The sequence below is a fragment of the Crocodylus siamensis genome, chromosome 4 (assembly GCF_052110815.1).
Source record: "Crocodylus siamensis isolate JL-2025a chromosome 4, ASM5211081v1, whole genome shotgun sequence".
In the NCBI taxonomy this organism is placed as follows: Eukaryota; Metazoa; Chordata; order Crocodylia; family Crocodylidae; genus Crocodylus; species Crocodylus siamensis.
This window is the reverse complement of record NC_143398.1, coordinates 2,964,393-2,985,739: the sequence shown is the minus strand read 5'-3', so window position 1 is coordinate 2,985,739 and position 21,347 is coordinate 2,964,393. Positions and strand designations below refer to the sequence as shown.

Here is a 21,347-nt window from a genome sequence, read left to right as displayed (position 1 = left end):
CATTCATGATCCAAAGCTTCCCGATTCCTTTGATAGCAGCCACTGGACCACGACCTGGCATTTGCTGGATTCTGTAACGAAGCCCTTGTGGGACCTATTCCCCATTCATAGCATACACCAAACATCTTACAAATCAAAGATGCAAGTCCCAGCTTTTCACAGTTGCCAAGTCAAGCAGAAATTAAACATGACTTGGGATGGAATCCCACTGACTAATCACCCGAACCTGGTGTACGTGGGGGTTGCATTGGACTGAACACTTACCTTCAAAGCACATGTGGAGAAGATGAAAGGGAAAGGCAGAGCCTTCAACAACGTATTTCAAAAGTCAGTCACATCCAAGTGGGGAGTGAACTCAGCTACACAATAAACCACTGCTATTGCCTTGTGTTACTCCATTGCACTGTATGCATGTCTGCTATGGGAATGAACAGCTCATGCCAAGAAACTAGACCCAGTTCTAAATGACAGCTCCGATGAAATAACAGGATGTCTAAAGCCAACACCAAAGGAAAGCCTGTACTTACTGTCTGCCATTGCATCACCTGGTACCAGAAGAAAGACAGTGAGCCAAAAAGAAAGATCACTGTAGGTGGAAGACCCCAGCATCCACTCTATGGTCATACAGAAGTAACCAAATACCTTAAAGTGCCAAAGAGTTTTGTGACTGGTATTGTACCCTTGGACATGACGGCTGACAGGGCATGACTGAAGTTACAGAAGGAAAGATTATGTGCAACCAAATGCCCTGAAATGGAGCTGGAACTCCAGAAGGACCTTCCCAGAGGGGCTGATACAGACTGGTCAACATGGCGATGCCTGAACCACCTGTGCATGCAAACTGGAAGATCAAAAACAAACACAATCAAATAGAGCTATTATAATGACATAAATATATACAAGTGATGTATAGATCATGGAGCACCTGCTTATTTGCTGATGCCTTAGTGAGACCTGTATGAAGGAGGATCTCATTGCAGCAATGGAGAGAGTCATTGCTAGCACACGATTCTGGAAAAACATCTAGTTTATGTCAAGGACATGAGAAGATGCAGAAGTTCCCGTCCAACATTGCTCCAACTTCAAGAAAGCAAAGTGGGATAATTTCACTGAACAACTCACTACTGCCATAGTCAACACTAGAAGCAAGCTCTGTAGATAGGGACACTAGAACAGCCACTCTCGCAGGAGCTGAGGGAGTAGTTTTCTGTCAGCGTGACAGGAAGTTGAGGGCCTCAGCAGCAGGACTCAGGTGCCTGTACTCCAATGCCAGGAGCATGGGTATTATGATCTAGTAGGGATTACGAAGACCCGGTGGAACTCCTCACACAATTGGTGCATAGCCATGGAGGGCTATGCCCTTCACAGACGGGACTGAGTAGGGAAGAAAGGTGGAGGTGTAGCTCTCTATGTGAAGAAGCAGTACACTACCTTGGAGGCTGACATTTGCTCCAAAGAAGGACAGCTTGAAACCCTCTGGGTCAAACTGCATGGAGGTTTTGCGTGGGGAGGGGAGGCTTGGTGAGAGAGACCTAACTGTAGGTGTATACTACAGACCACCAAACCAGGGGGAGGGACTCACCTGAGAACTGGCAGAGGCCGCACGAGCACAGGACATGGTCGTCATGGGTGACTTCAATTATTCAGATATCTCTTGGAAGGAGCACTTGGTCAAGTGGGATCAGTTGCGTTCCTTCCTGACCTGTATCAAGGAGCTTTTCCTGACTCAGGAGGTGCATGAGCCAACCAGAGGTAATGCTCCCCAGTCTTGGTCTTGGCCAAGGGGGGGCAACCTGGTGACCAACTTAAAAATAGAAGGTAGCCTGGGTGACAGTGACCAAGAAATCATCATACTCACTGTCCATTGCAAGGCAGACAAATTAGACAGCAGGACTGAAGTACTGGACTTCAAAAATGCAAATTTCAACAAACTCAGGTTACTAGGAGGGAAAGTGCTGCGGGATCAGGGGCTGAAGGTGAAAGGAGTGCATGAAGAGTGGTCGTTCCTTAAGGACATGTTCCTCAAAGCACAAAGGAAATCCATTCCCACATGGAGGAAAGGTAACAAAAGGGCCAGAAAGCCCTCTTGGCTAAACAAGGATATCATGGTCCTCTTAAGAAAGAAGAAAGAGACGTACAAACAATGGAAACTTTGGGCATGCCCCAAAGAGGACCATACAACAATGGCCTATACTTGTAGGGAACAGATTCAAAGGGCTAAGGTGGCAGCTGAATTAAAATTAGCAATGGAGATCAAAGACAACAAGAAGTTTCATAGTTTCATAGTAGGTAGGGTTGGAAGGGACCTGAGCAGATCATCTAATCCAACCCCCTGCCATGGCAGGAAAAAATACTGGGGTCAAACGAAACACTCTGGGTCAAACTGCAAGAACGACCCCAGCAGGTTCTTCTTTAGGTATGTAGGAAACAGGAGGAAAACAAATGGGAGTGTGGGGCCAATGCTCAGCAACTCAGGACGGCTGGTTACTGGCACTCAGAAAAATCAAAATCCTGAATGACTACTTTGCTTTGGTCTTTCACTGGGCCAAGGGGAAAAATCATGCCAGCCAGGGTACAGATGGAGCAGGGTAGGAATGACTGGCTTCCTACTATTACCATAGAACTGGTATGTGAACTTCTGAAAAAATTAGGCAAATATAAGTCAGCAGGACTGGATGAACTTCATCCAAGGGTGCTGAAGGAGCTGGCTGAAGTCATCGTGGGACTTCTGGAGAAACTTTTCCAGAATTCGTGGTGCTCTGGAGAGGTCCCTGAGGACTGGAAGAGGCCCAGTGTTGTGCCCATCTTCAAGAAAGGGAGGAGGGAGGACCCAAGTAACTATCAGCCAATCAGCCTAACTTCTATCCCAGGGAAAATCCTGGAAAAATTCATCAAGGAGTCTACATGCAAGAGGCTTGCAAAAGGTAGGATTCTGAATGACAGCCAGCATGGCTTCGTTGAGGGCAGGTCTTGTCTTACCAACCTCATCTCCTTGTATGATCGGATAACTCACCACCTGAATAAGGGAGAGGAGGTTGACATTGTATACCTTGACTTCCAAAAGGCCTTTGATCTAGTAGCCCATGATGTTCTTGTGAAAAATATTGGAGGACTGTGGGCTTAACCACGAGACAGTTAGCTGGGTGGGGAGCTGGTTGCGGGGTAGGACCTAGAGAGTCTGAATGAACATATCTGTGTCATCTTGGTAACAAGTGGCCAGTGGTGTCCCGCAGGGGTTGGTGTCCAGTGTTTTTCACCATTTTTATCAATGATTTGGATGTGGGGGTGAAGAGCAGTCACTCATCGTGGTGCCCTGTGACCAGTGGGGTCCCTCAAGGCTCTGTCCTGGGACCCATCCTGTTCAACATCTTCATTAATGATGTGGACATTGGAGTCAGGAGTGGACTGGCCAAGTTCGCCGATGACACCAAACTTTGGGGCAAAGCATCCACGCCAGAAGATAGGCAGGTGATCCAGGCTGACCTGGACAAGCTCAGCAAATGGGCAGAAGAGAACCTCATGGTGTTTAACACCGAAAAATGCAAGGTTCTCCACCTTGGGAGGAAAAACCTGCAGCATCCTTATGGGCTCGGCAGTGCTACGTTGGTTAGCACTACAGAAGAAAGAGACTCGGGGGTCATCATTGACCACAAGATGAACACGAGCCTGCAATGCGAGGCTGCGGCTAATAAAGCGAGCAAAACGCTGGCGTGCATCCACAGATGCTTCTCGAGCAAATCCCGGGACGTCATTCTCCCCTTGTACTCGGCCTTGGTGAGGCCGCAGCTGGAGTACTGCATCCATTTTTGGGCTCCACAATTCAAAAAGGATGTGGAGAAGCTTGAGAGAGTCCAGAGGAGAGCCATGCGCATGATCAGAGGTCAGGAAAACAGATCTTACGATGATAGGCTGAGAGACATGGGACTTTTTAGCCTGGAAAAGCGCAGGCTCAGGGGTGATCTGATGGCCACTTACAAGTTTATCAGGGGTGACCACCAGGATCTGGGGGAACATTTGTTCATCAGAGCGTCCCAAGGGATGACGAGGTCGAACGGTCATAAAGTACTGCAAGACCATTTCAGGCTGGACATAAGGAAGATTTCTTTACTGTCTGAGCCCCCAAGGTCTGGAACAGTCTGCCATCGGAGGTGGTTCAAGCACCTACATTGAACACCTTCAAGAGTAAATTGGATGCTTATCTTGCTGGGATCCTATGACCCCAGCTGACTTCCTGCCCTTTGGGCAGGGGGCTGGACTCGATGATCTCCCGAGGTCCCTTCCAGCCCTGATGTCTATGAAATCTATGAAAATGGGAGGGCAACAAATAAGCAACCCAAGATTTGAACCAAGAGAAAAGACAGCCAGGAGGTTTATCACTTTGGGATACATTTTACAATGGCTGAATTAACAGCTACAATAAACACTTTTAAAGATGGCAAAGCCACCAGCCTTGATGATGCTCACACAGAACAAAAAAAACACTTAAGACCAATGACAAGGCCCTGGCTCCTCCTGCTGTACCATGTGCGTGACCACATACGAAGTACTCAAGACGTGGTGGCAAGCGCATATTGTACCACTCCTTAAAACAGGGAAAATGCCCTTAGATCCAAAGAACTTCAGACCTATAACTCTACTTTGTCACCTTGACAAACTCTTTGAATGCCCAACTAACTTTAAATTAGTTGTCACTGGATGTCAAAGAACATCTCACCCCCAAGCAAGCTAGCTTCTGACTAGGGAAATTACATATCATTCAATTATTAAACATCACACAGCATATCGAAGATGGCTTCAAAAAAGGGATGGTGACTGGTGCCATATTTGTACCTATCAGCAGCTTATGACGCTGTAAACCATTGGAGGCTCCTTTAAAATATATATATGATACAACAAAAGATTCCCAACTAATACAAGTAATATGATTCTTGTTGGAAAATTGCTGGTTCCACGTTGAGTTACACAAGAAGTAGAGCTGATAGTGAAAACAAAGGAATGGCCCACCTCAAAGGAGGATACTTGCATCTATACTGCTTAACATCTACACCAACCTTCAACCATTTCATCCAGGCATGAGAAATGTTATTTATGCAGATGATTTGTGTACCACTCCTCAAGCTAAGAACTTCACCCAGATTGAAGTGACAGAAAAAGGAGCAATGTTCTCAAGATGCAGAAAGGGAGGTTTAGGTTGCATATTAGGAAAAACTTTCTCATTAGGAGGGTGGTGAAGCACTGGGCTGACTGGAAATTGCAGGTGAATCACTGGATGCCTTAAACCAATGAATGTCAAAAGTCTCCACCTACTCCACATACTGAAGCAGCAGCTCTGCAGAAAAGGACCTGGGGGGGACAGTGGGCAATAAGCAACAGGAGCCGGCAGTGTGCCCTTGCTGTGAAGAAAGCTAACGGCATCCTGGCCTGCATCGGTAGGGTTGTTGCTAGCAGATCAAGGGCAGTGATTCCTCCCTTCTATTCAGCGCTGGGGAGGCCACATCTGGAGTCCTGTGTCCAGTTGTGCCCCCCCCGCCCCACTACAGAAAGGATGTGGACACATTGGAAAGAGTCCAGCAGAAGGCAATGGAGACGAGGCAGAGAGCCCGTGAGGGCCCGGGTGACCGTAGGGCCCACGCGTAGCCCCAGAGGTTAGAGTGCACCGTGTCAGCAAAGGCAGGGCATGGACTGGGACATCTCAGGGCACCGTGCCAAAGAGGGTAAAAAGGCAGCCTCCCTTTTACTACATTAACATCAAAGACGTGGTGGGCGAGATGAAGAGGGTGCATTGAAACCGATTTGGCACGGTAGGTAGGGGACGCTAGGGGAGTTCACGGCACCCCTAGGTCCCGTCCCGGCCACAGTGTCATATGTCGCTATCAGAGAACCGAAATGGTTGTGACATATGTGGGCCTCCTGTGTGTACGAGACTCAGAGCAGGCAGCCCTACTACAGTGTCAGGCAGGTTTCGCATAATGGAAGCCTGCATTTGCACTGCACAGGAAGCCCATACCCTAGTGCTGAAATCCGTCTGGAACCAGATACAGAAAGCTGCGATAGCAAATACATGAAGTATTAAATAGATTGTTGTTAAAATGTTTAGCTAAGGTGACAAAGTCTTGGGCGCTGGTGGCCAGATCCAAATCTGAAAGGAAGGGTAGCCGCCCTCTCGCCAGATGGAGATGGTGAGAGGTGCTGCTAGTTGCTGCTGCCACCTGGAAATCCAGGTGCAGCAGGGGATTCAGGAGCGCGGCAAGGCCACGACTGTGAGTGAACAGGAGAGGCTGTACCCCATCAGTGACGGGGATCCCAATCCCCACCCCCACCACTCCAAAGTCAGGTAGTCTGACAACCACCATCACCTCCATCTTTGTCTGGATTCAGATTCAGTTGCTTCACCCACAAACACTCATGAGGTTATATCAATGCTTGATCATCATCTCATGGGCAACTGTACCAAAGGCCACTGGTAGACCTAGTATGATCCACAGGACACAATCTCTCCGGTTGATCCCCAAAGGACGACCACTGACCAGGGCTATCAGCATAATCTCTGTGCTAGACACAGGATGAAAGCCAGACTGGCAGGGGTCCAGGAAGCTGATGTTATTCAGATGTGCTTGGAGGTTTGGGGTGACTTTCCAATCAATTAACTTCCCCAAAAAGGGGAGCCTGAAGATGATGGTAAGTGGGTAGGGATCTGGCATCCAGAGACAAGTTTTTGAGTAAGGGTCAGACATGTATTTGAATTGATCTGTAACCTTGCTTCCCTCTCTTCCTTCATATTATTCTGACTATAGTACCTACAAGAAATCAGCCCACGATTTAACTGTAAGGTGGAGGGATCACAGAAATGAACACAATAGACAAAGAATTAGCCAATGTACAAGTGCCCATACAAGTAACCAATATTCACAGTCACAGCTTCTGAGAGCAGAAGGGATTGCTAGAAAATTCACTCTGGCCTGCTGTACAATAAGAAGTAAAGATTTTCCTCTTTTATTCCTGTAAAGCATCAGATAATTGGAGTTGGATTGCAGGATACCTCCAGAAAGGACTTCCAGTCTGGATGTGAAGCAATTAAGAGAGAGAAAAACCCACCATTTCCTTAAACAGTGCGTTCAATGGCCATTTAACTACCCTCTGTTATAAACATGCACTTTACTTCTAATTTAAATGATCTGGCTGCAGCTTCCAGCTGTGGATCTACCTTTCCCTGCTAGATTCAGCAGCCCTTTAGTTGTGGGCTTCTTCTCACAGCAAAAGTACTTTAACCAAGTCGCCTCTCAATCTTGATAAGATAACCAATTAAGCATCAAGTTCTTCACTGCAAAACATTTCCCTCCACCCTTAAATCAGGACAGGGCAGAGAGCTTTCCATGGAGGCACTCTTGAAGATCCTTACAGACCTTTGGGTCTCGAAGAAATTTGGTGCTGAGAGTCCTTCACATTGCTTTTGACTGTTTTTGGTGTTTTGGAGCAAACTGGAGGACAAGATGGTGATCTGTTCGTCAGTCACTGGCTCCTTGCACGGCTCACATGCTACAGACATCCATTCGACCACGGGCCCTAACAATAACATAGTCGAGGAGGTGCCAGTGCTTAGAATGAGGGTGCCTCTAGGTGGTCTTTTATTTGTCACTCTGTCTGAAGATGGTGTTTGTGATGACAAGGCCACGCTCTGTGCATTTGCTCAGTGAAAGATGCCATTGGAGTCGGCTTTCCCTACCCCTCCTTCCCAGCGGTGCCCCTCTGGAGTCCTAGGTCACACCCAACTCTGGCACTGAAGCCACCAAGGAGAATGATCTTGTCCTCTTTACTAGTTTAGTCAGTACATGATCAAGGTTTGAGAAGGACTGTTCTTCGACATCTTTGTCAGCATCCAGTTGTTGTGTCTCACTCAGAGCTGCAATTATGATGCTGTACCTCACTAGATCCCTGGAGACGATGGCAATTCTTCTTTCTCATCATTCATTTTTTTAGTTATCCATCAAGGTGTGAATGTTCCACGTTGTAAAAATCATTGTCTTCTTATGACATTTTCGACTGCAGAGACAAGGATCCCACTGGACGTGGTTATCCAGTCAGGAACAGATAAGACAGCCTGGGGTTAGGGCACCTTTTCTAGCCACTTCCCCATGTGGGGTGAGCAGAAGAGATCCTGAAGAGGACTGCTCAGTCATGGTAGCAGCTGTCAAATTGCACCCCTGTCTCAACCCAGGTGCAAGACAACCATCAGGTTACCGGTGGCTACCTGCAAATTTGTGGCTGGAGACTGCCAGATTGGGGTTTGTCTGGAACCTGCCCTCAGGCCTGTTCACCATGCACGACTCTGAGCGGAGAGCGAGATTCTGGACAAGATACCTCCGAGGATCATTGGGATACATGAGCCTCTCCACCACTACAAGGTCTTGGTCCATGGAGAGGACTGGGAGATAACATTTAGACATGAGACAGCATACCACAAGTTCTGGGAGACCTAGAAGGAATGTCGAGAAGACCCTGGCCTGTCACATTTTGATTTTGTGGCTGTTGAGGTGACCCAAGAAAGAGTAGTGACAATTAAGATGTATGTAGCCTTTATTGAAGAGGAGGATAAAAGATGTTGGCTATCGAGGCACTGCAAAAGAGTGGAGAATGTGGACAAGGTCTGAGACCCAGACGGGTATGGACTGGGGCCTGGACAGCCTCAATATTACTCTGGGTGGACTCAATAGGGACAGGTGGGGTAAGACACCTGCCTCCAGAAAGAGCCTTAGGGCTCCACAAAGGACTGGTGATTTATTATGGACAGTCAAAGTTATGCTTAAGGTGCAAAGACGAGGGGCATTTGGCAATCGCCTGCCCATATGAGATTTGCATGGCATGTGGAGAGAAGTCTCATAGGGTGCAAGGGTGTGAGGAGGAACAGAAGTGCCATTTGAGTGGAGAATCAAGTCATGTGTTCTGCACCTGCCCCAGATCTTTTGGAAAAACAGTCAAGAGGAGACACGGGGAGAGAGTACGGCAGGGGAAAGTGGGCAGGGAGGTGGGGAGAGGGAGCAGAGGAGGCACAGACGAGGGAAGAGGAAGCAGATGAGGCAGGGGAAAATAGACTGGAGGGCCCATGGTGGAGGAATTGGAGGAGATGAGGAGAAAGGGAAAGGGAATAGGCAAGAAGGGAAGACAGGAGGGACAGAAGGAGGGAAGAGCAAAGAGTTAGAAGGACAGGGAGGGGAAGAAGAGGCAGGGATGAGAGGAGTAGAAAAGATGGAGGTAGGGAAAGAATCAGAAAGAACTAGGGAGGGCACAATGCGAGGATTAGGGGAAGGAAGATTGGAGGTGGGAAGGGTTAGCCTCACCTAAGAGAAGGGAAAAAGAAGGGAGTGGGGGAAGAAGAGAGAGGAGGAGGAGGATAACAACAACATGGAGTGGTCTGGACGATGCATGAAGTGGAAACCAGAGTGACACGTGTTTGAGAGGAGGCAGAGATGCAGGAGGGAAGAAAAGGAGATGAACAGACAACAGGAGTCTCCTTTCAAATCGTTCCCCCACCAGTCCATGCCTAGCCCCATGGCACTCAGATTCACTGGGTCCCACAGAGGGAAGCCAAAGCCCTGCCAGAGCAGAGTTCTTAGAAGAAGGCACAATACAACGTTTGTCGCGTGCAATGGACATGGCGAAAAGAAAAGGTGGAGGAGGAAGAACACACGAGGAGAAGGAAGGATCAGTCTCGAGTTTGGAATCGAAGTGGAGTAATGCCCAGACCTGGACCTTAGCGCACAGACGGGTCCTGGAGGGTGGTGGGTAACTTCTTGGACACATACAATTGTGATGCTAATATCAGTTAATGTAGGAGCATCCACAGCCATGTGAAATGGGGGAAGGGGGCAGTATTTGGATCAGATGGAGGCAGACATGATATGCCTGTGGGAATGTGGGATCTCAGGACAGAGGGAGTATAAAGACTTTATAGGAAGATGGAAGCATGGCCCATCCATGTGTTCGGGCAGCAATGAAAACAGGGTGACAGGTGTGGTGGTACTAATTAAAGGTCCACAGCTGCAGCTAATAAGCTATCAGGAGATAACTGGAAGAAGAGGGTTACATGTGATTGCGGAGAAAGGAGGGGAAAGGTCTACAACACAAGGTTTACGCACCAGCTGAGTGGGAGGTGAGCTGTGTCCTCTTAGAGGAACTGGTGATCCTCCCACTGGGAGCACTGCCTCTCACACTGGTTGGAGATTTTAACTATATATTGAAGGAAGGAGACAGGATGGGGAGCGACACCTCAGCATTAGATAGGACCTCACAGATACTGGCAAGGATGGCAGCGGAGCATAAACTACAGGACAGCTAAAAGGCAGTGTCTAGAGTTGAGTGCAGGTATACTAGATTAGATGCGGTGGGTGGCTCATGGTCCTGCACAGACTTCATTTTTGGGTCTGTAGACTGGCAAGTCCAAGCGGCAGAGAGAACATCGGTCTTCTTCCCTGCCACTGAGGACAGTGTTGGAAGGGGGAGAGCAAGGAACACCAAGGAGAGGGCAGTGGAAGTTAAATATGAGACTACTGGAAGATGAACAAGAGCAGATGGTATAGAACCTGCTATGAAGAATGGGGAGCAATGCAAGGAATGTATATAAGCAGAGTAGGAAGATGTTAAAGAAAGACTGCAAAAATGTTTTCAGAATGTGGGGTAAAGATGGGTCTGGGAAAAGCAGAAGAGGTTTACAAGATTGCAACACAGACTTGCAGCATCTCCTATGACTAGCAGAAAAGGAGTTCCTGGTAGCAGGGGAAATCAGTGACATGAAGAACCTATTGAAGAGGGGTTGAGAGAGAAAGGATAGAAAAACACCTTTCTTGTGAAGGCTGCCTGAGTGTAGGAAAGAGAAGAATAGTCCTCTTGCTTTACCCAAAGGAGAGAAAAATAGTATTACAGCAGTGTGAAACGAGAGGGGAGCGTGGCTACCAAAGACAGATGAGAGACTGAGAATACCAAAGGAGTTTTACCGAAATTTGTACTCCAGCAGAGTGCTGCATCAGGGAGCATTTGATTCCCCTTTTTTGGCAGTGTTTACAGGTGAGCGTGGAGGAAAGTGAGAGGCATCAGCTAGAGAAGGTGTGGATGCTGGAACAACCATGGGAGGCAATGTCAACCTTCAAGACAGGAAAGGACCCAGGGAATGATGGGCTCCAAGCAGGCTTTTACAGGACTTCTGGGGATCTGTTAGCAGTGTTCCCGGGGTGCCTGGAGGGAGCAGCTGGGGGCAGGTATAGACACAGGAATAATAATGCCATTGTACAAGAAAGGAGAGTGGGACAAGTTGGAGAACTGGAGGCCAATCACTTACTGAACCTAGATTATAAAATAATGACCAAGATGCTGTAGTATGAATTTTTGCATATTACTTATTATGTTTAAATGATAACAGTATTGAACTGATAAACCTCTATGATTTTAGGAACAACTAAAACTCCATTTAGTGCTTGTTCCCTGCCTGACATGAGTAGACGAACTTCGTATGCCACGTGTACGTGAGTGTTTGTGTGAGAGGGTGAATGGTGAAAGAATGGTAACTATTTTCACGAAAACAGAAAAAGATTTAACTGATTGTGCAAGCAACAAGGTGCCAATGTATAAGTTATTAGACAGTAAACTAATTAAGCTACTTAATGGATGGCTGAAGAACTTGTCTGTGATCAGGTGCAAAGAAGAAGGAATTTTGCATATCCTGCCATTTGAACTGCACAATACATCAAGGCAGAGATACCAACTACAATGCTTAAAAAACACAATGCTTCAAGCAAAGATCAAAACTGAAACACCAACTCTGAGATAACGAACTTTACTGCAATGACCTCATCGGAGATACACTGGAATGACCTCAAGTTGAGATAACCAGAAGAAACAACCTCTAATTAAAAGCTGAGCATGGTAAAAACCCAATGCCGAACAAAGACTTGAAATCTCTACATAAGTGAGATGCAGACAAGCCAAGATGGGGAATCCAGTCTCTGCAACCTCATGGAGCACAGGCATGCATGCCTGTATACCCCGCTCATAACCTCAATAAGCCTGGCTCCGGCCATCCAGTGTTAATATTGAGTAACATCTGCTGGTAAGTATAATAACTTACTGGAGTGGTTTTGTCTGTATGTTTGTTCGTATGACTGGTGTGTCCAAGCTTATGTATCTGTTTCATGTAATCAATAAACATGGCATTTTGACTTACCCCCCTTTTTAAGGTCTCACTCTTAATTTGAGCTATTGCAAATTTGTGTAACAATGTCAGCAACAAGATTTTAAAAAAGCATGGGGAGGGTGGTCCACAGTAAGCAGGCTTGCACAGTGTCCAGTAGAGCAGTAACTATGACACTGCTACTAACAAGAGATGTGATTTGGTACTGTCAGGAATGAGGACTGAATGTGGCACGCCTGAATCTTGATTTAGAAAATGCATGCGACCAGGTGGAGCACGAGTTCCTGTTTGGCAATCTAAACAAGATGGGGTTCCCCCCCAAAGTTTCTAAGTTAGACTGAGGCTATACAAAAGATCATGGTCTAGGATACAAGTGAATGGCCATCTAATGGAATAAGTTAGGGTCAGATCAGGCATGAGAAAGGGGTGCTCTGTTGTGAATCCTACATATTCATCTGTGCCATCAAGCCTCTGGTGCAAAAGATCAGGATAGACCATGTGATCAAGTGTGTGCCAGAAGGAAAGGGCCCATGAGCAAAAGGCACATTGTATATGGATGATGTTAATATCTTAGCAAGAGACACCACGTCCCTAGAACAGGCAATGAGACATACAAATGAATATGAAAAGGCACTGGCGGCAAAACTAAATATACAAAAAAGTGCCTGGTGGTGAGGAAAAGGGAAGGAATGGTAAAACTGGGGTAACAGGTCACAATGGCCCAATCAAAATATTAGGAGTGGAGGCAAACACATACCAGATAGGCAAAGCAGCCTGGGTGCTAAGAGCCAGCTCAGGCTCGAAGCGGTTCTGTGCAGGGTGCTGTAGTGAGCTTTCTTGCAGCACTGTGGAGGGCAAGAAATGTAATAGCCTTGTAACAACTGGACCTGTCGGTAGAAGATACCTTGCATTTGGGCTTGAATGAACTGGGGTGGTATTGCTGGTGGGACACCAGAGAACTAGGTAAGGAGCAGGTGATGAATTTATGGAAAAGAAAAGAATAGCAATACCTAGCAGATTTAGGAGGATGAAAAGGTGATGAGTAGGGATCTACCTAAATCACACCAGAAGTGCGCTGCACAACCACTCTTATAATTTTGCTCTTTTTGTCATGTATTCCCCTGCCACTGGTTGGTGGAGGGACCCCAGCATCCCTGCTGCTTGCTGTTGATCAGCTGGGAGACAAAAACTGTGGGTTTAAATATGCTGCAGTTTTTGCCTCCCTGAGCAGCAGGGCTGCAGGGGCCCCTTGGCCAATCAGCAGCAAATGGCAGGGCCACCCAGTCCCCTCGGCCAATCCGTGGTGGGAGGCAAAAACCAGCACGATTTAGGTAGATCCCTAAGGATGAGGCCTGCGAGGTGGCAGAGCTATAGCAGCTGGCCATGGGTTGGCTAGGAAAGCCATGATAGGGGCTAAGACAAGACATGTATGGGATAAGGGGTGATAGGAATTAACATGTATGGGATAAGGGGTGATAGGAATCCCATAACATGTATGGGATAAGGGGTGATAGGAATTAACAGATGAGCTTGGAAGGCAACCGGGAATAATGTAGTATTAAGAAACTAAGGTGTCCAGGCCTCTGGATTAATGGAATCTTTGGATAATGTATAAATGTTCTAGGTTTTCTGTTGATCTTATTTGTTGAAGTTTTGGAGGTGCATAGAAGCATGCTTTAAGTTTTGACACCTTATTGTTTCTTTTCCTTTTTAGTTGATGTAGTTTTTATAAGGTAATATAAGATGATGGAAGCTTGTTTTAAGTTTCAATACTTTATTGTTTTGTTGCCCTGTAATTAATGTAGTTTTCTTTGTAAAACAACTTAAGCAGATGGAAGAAGGGTTTTAAGTTTTTGATACTTTCATCATCATTATCATCATCATCATCATTATCATCATAAGAAGTTCTTATCGGTGTGTTTGCCCATTGTGGGTCAGGTGTTTCATGGGCATATCCAGCCTGAGCTGCATTTAGTCAGCTTCATAGTTGGTTTCATAGATTTCATAGACATCAGGGCTAGAAGGGACCTCGGGAGATCATCGAGTCCAGCCCCCTGCCCAAAGGGCAGGAAGTCAGTTTCCATAACTTAGCACATTGCTTCTAGCTGCAGTTTAATGATAGACAATGTTTTTAAAGGGGGTGAGGTGTTGCTGGTATGCAAATAAGATAAGAGGCTTTCTTCCCCATGCTTATTGTGGGGAAAAAACTCATCTTACACTTGAATAAATATGGCATTTGCTATATGTGCAGATATCACAGATGAAAAAAGCAGTTTTTTTTTTCTAATTCCTGCCTTCACTTCTCTTCCTGAGGCTTAGATTTTATCTAAAACTGCCCTTTCTGTGACTATGGAATTGAGACTTTTTGGTCATCTGGTAAACTTCTCGTAAAAAAACCTCATATTTCATTCATGCCTATTTCCAATACATTCCTTAAACAATTTTTCTCAGTGTTAGAAAGTTGGACCTTTTCCTTTTGGAGCACTGAAGGCCTACCAGCTGAGACCATCTCTGTTCATAATGCATGCAACTGGGTCATGAACACTGATCCTTAGGCACCCACTAACTTCCAGTCCAGCGACCAATAAGTCTTTATACAGAAGAATGAGGTTTAAGCTAGAATAATATCAGATGTTAGAAAACAATTACAAGTTTATAAAAATTCTAACAATGTTTACCTGCTGGCTGAATAGAGCAACCAACACATGTCTTTCAAACCAGTTCTCCGTGATAACACATTTTTTCTTTCCACAAATTACAGAGAGGTACTTAAGGAAAAACTCAGCCTATTGTCTAGCTTCATTTAATGTCTGCAAGTAACTGTCTCAATAGTTGCAAGCAAAGGGTAATTATTAACGGGTCCATGTCAGAATGGCAGGAGCTTTCGAGTGGAGTCCCACAGGGGTCTGTCCTGGGCCTGGTGCTGTTTAATGTGTTTATTAACAATTTGGATACTGGCATAGAAAGCCTCTGGAGCATGTTTACAGGTGACATGAAACTGCACAGGATTGTGAACACGTTGGAGGATACGAGTGCAATTCAGAAGGAATTGCAGATTGGACAGTTGGGCTAGATCTAACAGGATGAAGTTTAATGAGGACAAATGCAAAGTACTGCACCTTGGGCAGAATAATGAAAAACACAAATAAACAATGGGGGACTTCTGGCTGGATGGCATCTATGTGGAGAAGTATCTGGGAGTCTTGGTAGATCACAAACTCAATATGAGTCTGCCATGTGATGCAGCCACACAAGAGGAGAGTGAGGTTTTGGGATGCATCAACAGAAGCATTAAGTGCAACACACAGGAGGTGATAGTGCCTCTCTACTCAGCGCTGGTTAGGCCTGGTCTAGAGCAAGTTTTGGGAACTGCATTTTGAAACAGAAGTGGAGATTTTAGAGAGGGTTCAAAGGTGGACAACAAAGAACAAAAAGGGTTTGGAAAGCAAGTCATACAAGGAGAGGCTGAAGAAGCTGGGCATGTTCAGCTTGCGGAAAAGGCACTTAAGGGTGGACATGATAACAGTCTTCAAATACTTGAAAAGCTACCATAAAGAAGAGGGAAAGCACCTTTTCTCCTTGCTGCAGAGAGCAGGACATAGACCAATGGCTTAAAGTTGCAGCAAAGCAGGTTTAGGTTGGATCTCAGGAAACACTTCTTCACTGTCAGAGCAGGGAGGTAGTGGGATAGATGCCCAAGGATGGTGAGGACTGTCTAATACTGGAGGGGTTCAAGAGGTAGGACAGCCACTGGTTGGGGGTGATCTAGCCATAACTATGCCTATGTTCTACTATGAGGATTTGCCATGGGTCTGGACTTTGCTGGTTCCCTCTGCCCCACTTTTCTGCTATATGTGTCAGAGTGTTTTTAAGCCTTCCTAGAGGTATCGGCTGTTGGCAGCCAAGGCTCGGAACTTCGACTGGGGTGTGCCAGTGCTTCTGCTGGGATAAAAACCAGAGGGCTCTGACTACAGGGTCTTGCCCCTTCTGCTCAGGATCAGGTTAATTGCCATATTTAGGGTCACAAAGGAATTTTACCCCATGTCAGACTGATATGGACAGTGAAGTTGTTTTTGCCTTCCTCTGAACCAGGGTTGGGGTGGGGTGGGGTGGATGGGGGGCACAGCCTCTACCTGGCATTTCTTGAGCATGTACTGATATGTCACAGAAGCAGGACAGTGGCTGCCGTGGTTTCCCTGTTTTCCCTGTGGCAGGTTTGCATGTTAGATCTGTGTTGTGTCAGGGTTCATAGTTGTTTTATGTAGAGTTTAAATTATGATTTGTCTGGGCTGGTTTGGACAGGGCGGAACCTGCCTCAGGCATGGGTTGGACTAGATGTGACCTCTGGAGCTCCCTCCCAGCTCTACTTTTCCATGACTCCATTTCCTACGGCTCCTTCTTCCATTGGGGCGTAGGTCATTATTCCACAGAGCAAACATCTTAGTCCTTGGGTCACCACTGGGGCTAGGTACAGACACTGAAAAAGCCTGAGGCGGAACAGATCTAAGTTACGTGGTTTTTGGTAAGTGGCGTAGTTTAGATCGGTAGTGCACAGAACATACATTTGCCCTGGGGGAGGTGAGGAGGGTGGGGAGCAAATCTTTGACTGGGCTCCACCATTTAAAAACCAGTTTGCACAGACTGAACTTCTGTTCTGTTATGTGTATAGACCGGTTTTGTGTGCCGAACTTCTGTTCTGTTACGGGTATAGACCGGTTCCAGATCTTGTACTGGTACAAGTGTAATGTCTGTACCTGGCTTGGTTCACCTCCAAGTTCCTGATGTGGGAAGTCAGGAAGAAAGTAACTCTGGGAAGGTCACTTGGATTTCTCTTCTCTTTGGTCCCTTCCCAACATTTCCCACTCTTTAATAGCCTGTGTGTATCCGGTGCTCACGCTCATCCTCCTTAACCTTTCAGCTTCCTTCTACAATTGGCCAGACCTTTCTTGAACTTTTACTCTCCCTTGGCCTCCATAACCCCATCCTCTCTTGGCTTGTCCCGTCTCCCTCATCACATCTACAGTATATACTCTGGAAGATCTACTTCCTCCCTTCTGCCCCTCTGCAGGTTTCTGTGGGGATCCCAAAGAGTCCTGTCCTTGCCTCTGTTTTCTCCTTCTGTATCTTACCTGACTCATTTTACTCACAGGCCAAAATTGAACTAGCATCTCCAAGTGAACGACTCACAACTCTGCCTCACTGCTTTAGACCCATTGCCTTCTGCTCATACAGAAATCTGAGCCTGTCTCTCTGACATTTCATGGATGATTAGGCATCCTGTCAAGGTCAACATGACCAAGACAGAGCTCCTAATCTCCCTCCACTTTGAAAAAAACCCCTCTCAACTTCTTCCTTGGTGACTTCTTTAAGGTACTTTGTGCATAATGTCTTTCCTGTCTATCTGCACAGCTAGCACTTTTGTCAAGGCTCTCAGCTCAGGTCTTGAATTTAAATGTTCAAACAAGTTTCTCCGTGATTTCTCCCACACGCTCCCCCATGCTTGGGTATGCTTCTTGCACTTGGTAACTCATTATCATTGGCTAAGGGTTTGGGTTCCAGGGTGCTAACTCCTGCTATACAGCGCTCAGGTATATGGGCATGAAAGGCAAGTCGTTTTTTATACTACTCAGTGGGGTTTACCCAAGGCGGATCTGCATTATGTGAGTCTGCTTATACATCAAAACAAAGGGTAATAATATTACCTTTGTTCTAATACTTCAATATATGGCAGCACTGAATGACAGCACCAACGTAATCAGGAAAGGCCACATGGAAAAGTGTCATTCACACAGGGTGAAAGCAGTGCATAGCTACCTCCTAACTGCCTGACCATGACTTTCCTAAGTCCAACAGAGATGCTGTAACAGGACAATACTGTGCCAGGTCAATCCTGCTGCTGTCTGTGCTGTAATTTCAAAGCAGCCTGGACAAAGCTCCAGTTACTGTTTGGTAATAAACAATCCTGCACTGGTCTCCAGGAAGGACACCAAATAGATCTTTTCTGTCTCTGACTTTTAGTAATATAGGACTCTGGTTAGTGGAAGGAGACATGCCAGTCTATTTCCTTACTGGTGAAATACGAAGCACCACCGATTGCACTTGTGCCTGGCTGCGCTATCACTGGTGGAGAGCTTGGAGGTTTTTGACTTATTTTCCCAAGCAGACGAGTCGGGGGGGTATTCCAAGACATTTAAATAATGAGTAATGCTTAGCCCTGAAAGTGCTTTAAGACAGGAGGTAGTTTCCAGCATGATTTATGTTCCTCATGCACAGAATAACATGTTGGTTGGCACCCCCTCCTCCTCAGCCTCTAGACTTACCTCTATCAGAAAGTCCCCGGTGCGGAGTCCTGCTCTCCAGGCCACACCTTCCACGTCCACGGATTCCAGGTACTGGAGAGCGGGGAAAGCGGGGGTCGGGGTGAACTCCTCAATCGGAGTCTCCGCTGAAAGACAAGAAAGGGACCTCCAGTTACAAGTCAGACGACGGTATGCGTGGTGACATTTAGAAAAAATCTTTCCAGAAGCTTAAGTGGCTCACGGGAAACATGGACAGGTGTCCTTGCCAAACAGCCCAAACTGCTCCAAGTCCTGGGATAAACCAGGGTTGCATGTTTAATTCTCTAAGGTGTTTCTCCACGTAGACTCTGTACTGGCCTCCAGAACCTCACTTACCCCCAAGACCTCCCCACAGGTCCCTAGGTGACATTCACCTCTACAACTGCACAGGCAGCAAAGTGCGCTTCTGACAGACAAGAGGTCGCAGGGGTCTTTAGGTTTAAATGTATATCTAAGTAGGATTCCCTAGTATGAATGAAAGGTCTTCTCTCACCAACTGAAATCTCTCCTCAGCACAGAGCAGCTCCTTATCCATCCTCCATCTTCTGCGCCCTTGCCAGTTGACACTGCCTCTCAGCCCGTCCTCCTTCACCGTCCTTTCAGGGTGAGGTCATGCAGACTTGGGCTGGTGAGCATGTTGGGAGGGATGTGGATCAAGCATGTAGCCCACGCTCCTTTCTGATTCAGACTGGAGCTGGAAGGTGCCTAAGGTTGCCTCCAACCCTGATCCACAAGGCATGCTCTGTGGATGCCTAATGCCGGATCGTATCAAGTTAAGCCTGTCAGCCTTCATGCACACGCCCACGACCATTCTCATGGGTAGAAACAGTGTTGTCAAGGCTTCTGCAAGCTGCCTAGCAGCTGGAGCACTTGCCCAGCAAATGGGGGACCGGGGCTCCTCCGCAGCACAAGCACGCACCTGCCTATGTCTTGCTCTGCCCCGAGAACCCGTCTGCAGACACGCGCTGGCTGAGGTGGGCAATGGGGCAGCCACGCCTGCAAGATATGCAGGGCCAAGAAGAGAGAAAGTGCAAGGGAGCCTGCCTGTGTGGCCCAGCGATGGCCCTTTTAACCAGCAATGTCTTCAAGTGACCCAGGCTGTCCCGATGGCAGGGAGCCGATTGCTGGGAAGGGTGGGCTGCGAGTGGGAGCGCAGCCACGTCCCCGCCAGCAGCGATGGCACCAGCACTGAATTCAACGCCCCGTTTCGGTTGGGTGCTGGGCCAGGCAGCCCCCTCCCTCGGTGCGCTGGACCCAGGGAGGATGGGAGTGCTTCACGTGCAGCCTTGACTCAGGCTGCAGGGTCTGAGGGTGGGGTTCAGGCCCATGCCTGCACCTAGCATTTCCAGGTGGCTGGCTCCTTGCTTTCCAGCCCCTAAGCACTCAGATTCACTCTTTCATAAGGCCTATTTCTCTCTGTTGATTACACGATATCCAACTCCCCCTCTCTCCTGCCAACCTGGATCACGCTCTGGAGGCGAGGTGCTTAATTTCTAGACACTGACATGCCTAAGTAGAGCACCACAGACCCAGGCCAATTTGGATTTGCTGCTAAAGCCTTTGCCTGAGCTGCTGCATTGGATTCCAAGGGTACAACTGGGGATGTAGCTTCAGCTGCCCCATGTCGCACTGCTCTAATTCAGGAACGAGCCCAAACCCAGGGGTCGAGCTGAAAGTGGTGGGGAGAACAGGGACAGTTCTAGGATAGGTAACAGCTCAGAAATGTCCCTTCTTTGAGTGGCCTCCACATATTCCCACTGTGATGAGGTCGTGCTGAGCATGTTCTTCCATCCCTTGGTGGCTGCACACCAGCCAGCTCGTATCAGTTGTAACATGTAGTCTGATTTGTTTGTGCCGTCCTGGAACTGAGTAACCACTCCTCATCTTCCCCCATCCCAGCCTTACCCCACACAGAATACAGCAGTCGTCTATTTTTGCTGATGACGACAACACACATTCATTTTGCTATGATTTGTAATGTGGCTGTGGAATGCAATTTTTTAAAGGAGTTTTTTTTCCCCCATTTGGAAGCCAGCAAATATCAGGCTGACTTCCAGTTGTTCTTCCCTAAATTTCCTTTTCAGCTTTCTTTTCTTCAACAAGGTGGATACACATTGTTTCAGACATAACTAGATCATCAGAAAGCAATCGGCTTGGTATTGGCCAATATGGTGTGTTAAAAATTGGCTATCGGTATCGGCCCAAAAAATCTCTACTGGTGCACCCCTAATATATATATATATATAAAAAATATATATAAGGAAATAATTGATTAAGGAAATATATGACCCCAGCTGACTTCCTGCCCTTTGGGCAGGGGGCTGGACTCGATGATCTCCCGAGGTCCCTTCCAGCCCTGATGTCTAAGAAATCTATGAAATCTATGTATATATATATATATATTTGATTAAGGGAATTATATATATAGATTTGATATATATATATTCCCTTAATCAAATGCCTTAAGGCAGCTCTCAGTGTAAAAACAACGGGGGAGTTGGAACACAACCCTTTACTCCATTAGAGACAGGAAGAGGTTTGGAGGTATCACTGTCTTCAGTGATGAAATAGCCAAAATGAGCTTGTAATACAAGATGCAAAGAAGGCAAACTGAGCTGCTTGGTTACTCTGACTCTGTCTTCATGAAAAAATAACCTGTAACCAGATGGCTAACAAGGATTATATAGCCAAGAAAGGGTTCAGGCTGAGGGCCATGGTGATGAAAGAGACTGTCAGAGTTTTTGATCAGTTTGAAGTAATTGTAGTTAGCAGGAACAATGAACTTCATCTGAGGATACTAAAGGACCCAACTGAAGGGACCTCAGAGCCCT

General features: G+C 46.8%; 1 protein-coding gene across 1 annotated transcript in view; it reads right to left on the bottom strand.

The window, feature by feature from the left end:
• The window catches only part of SHANK3 (SH3 and multiple ankyrin repeat domains 3), a 589,500-nt gene that overhangs the window by 86,026 nt on the left and 482,127 nt on the right, over positions 1 to 21,347 (bottom strand). Inside the window, exon 17 of the mRNA XM_090041443.1 lies at positions 18,499 to 18,623. Coding sequence (XP_089897569.1) covers positions 18,499 to 18,623 — 125 coding nt within the window. The remainder of the gene's footprint in view (positions 1 to 18,498; positions 18,624 to 21,347) is intronic.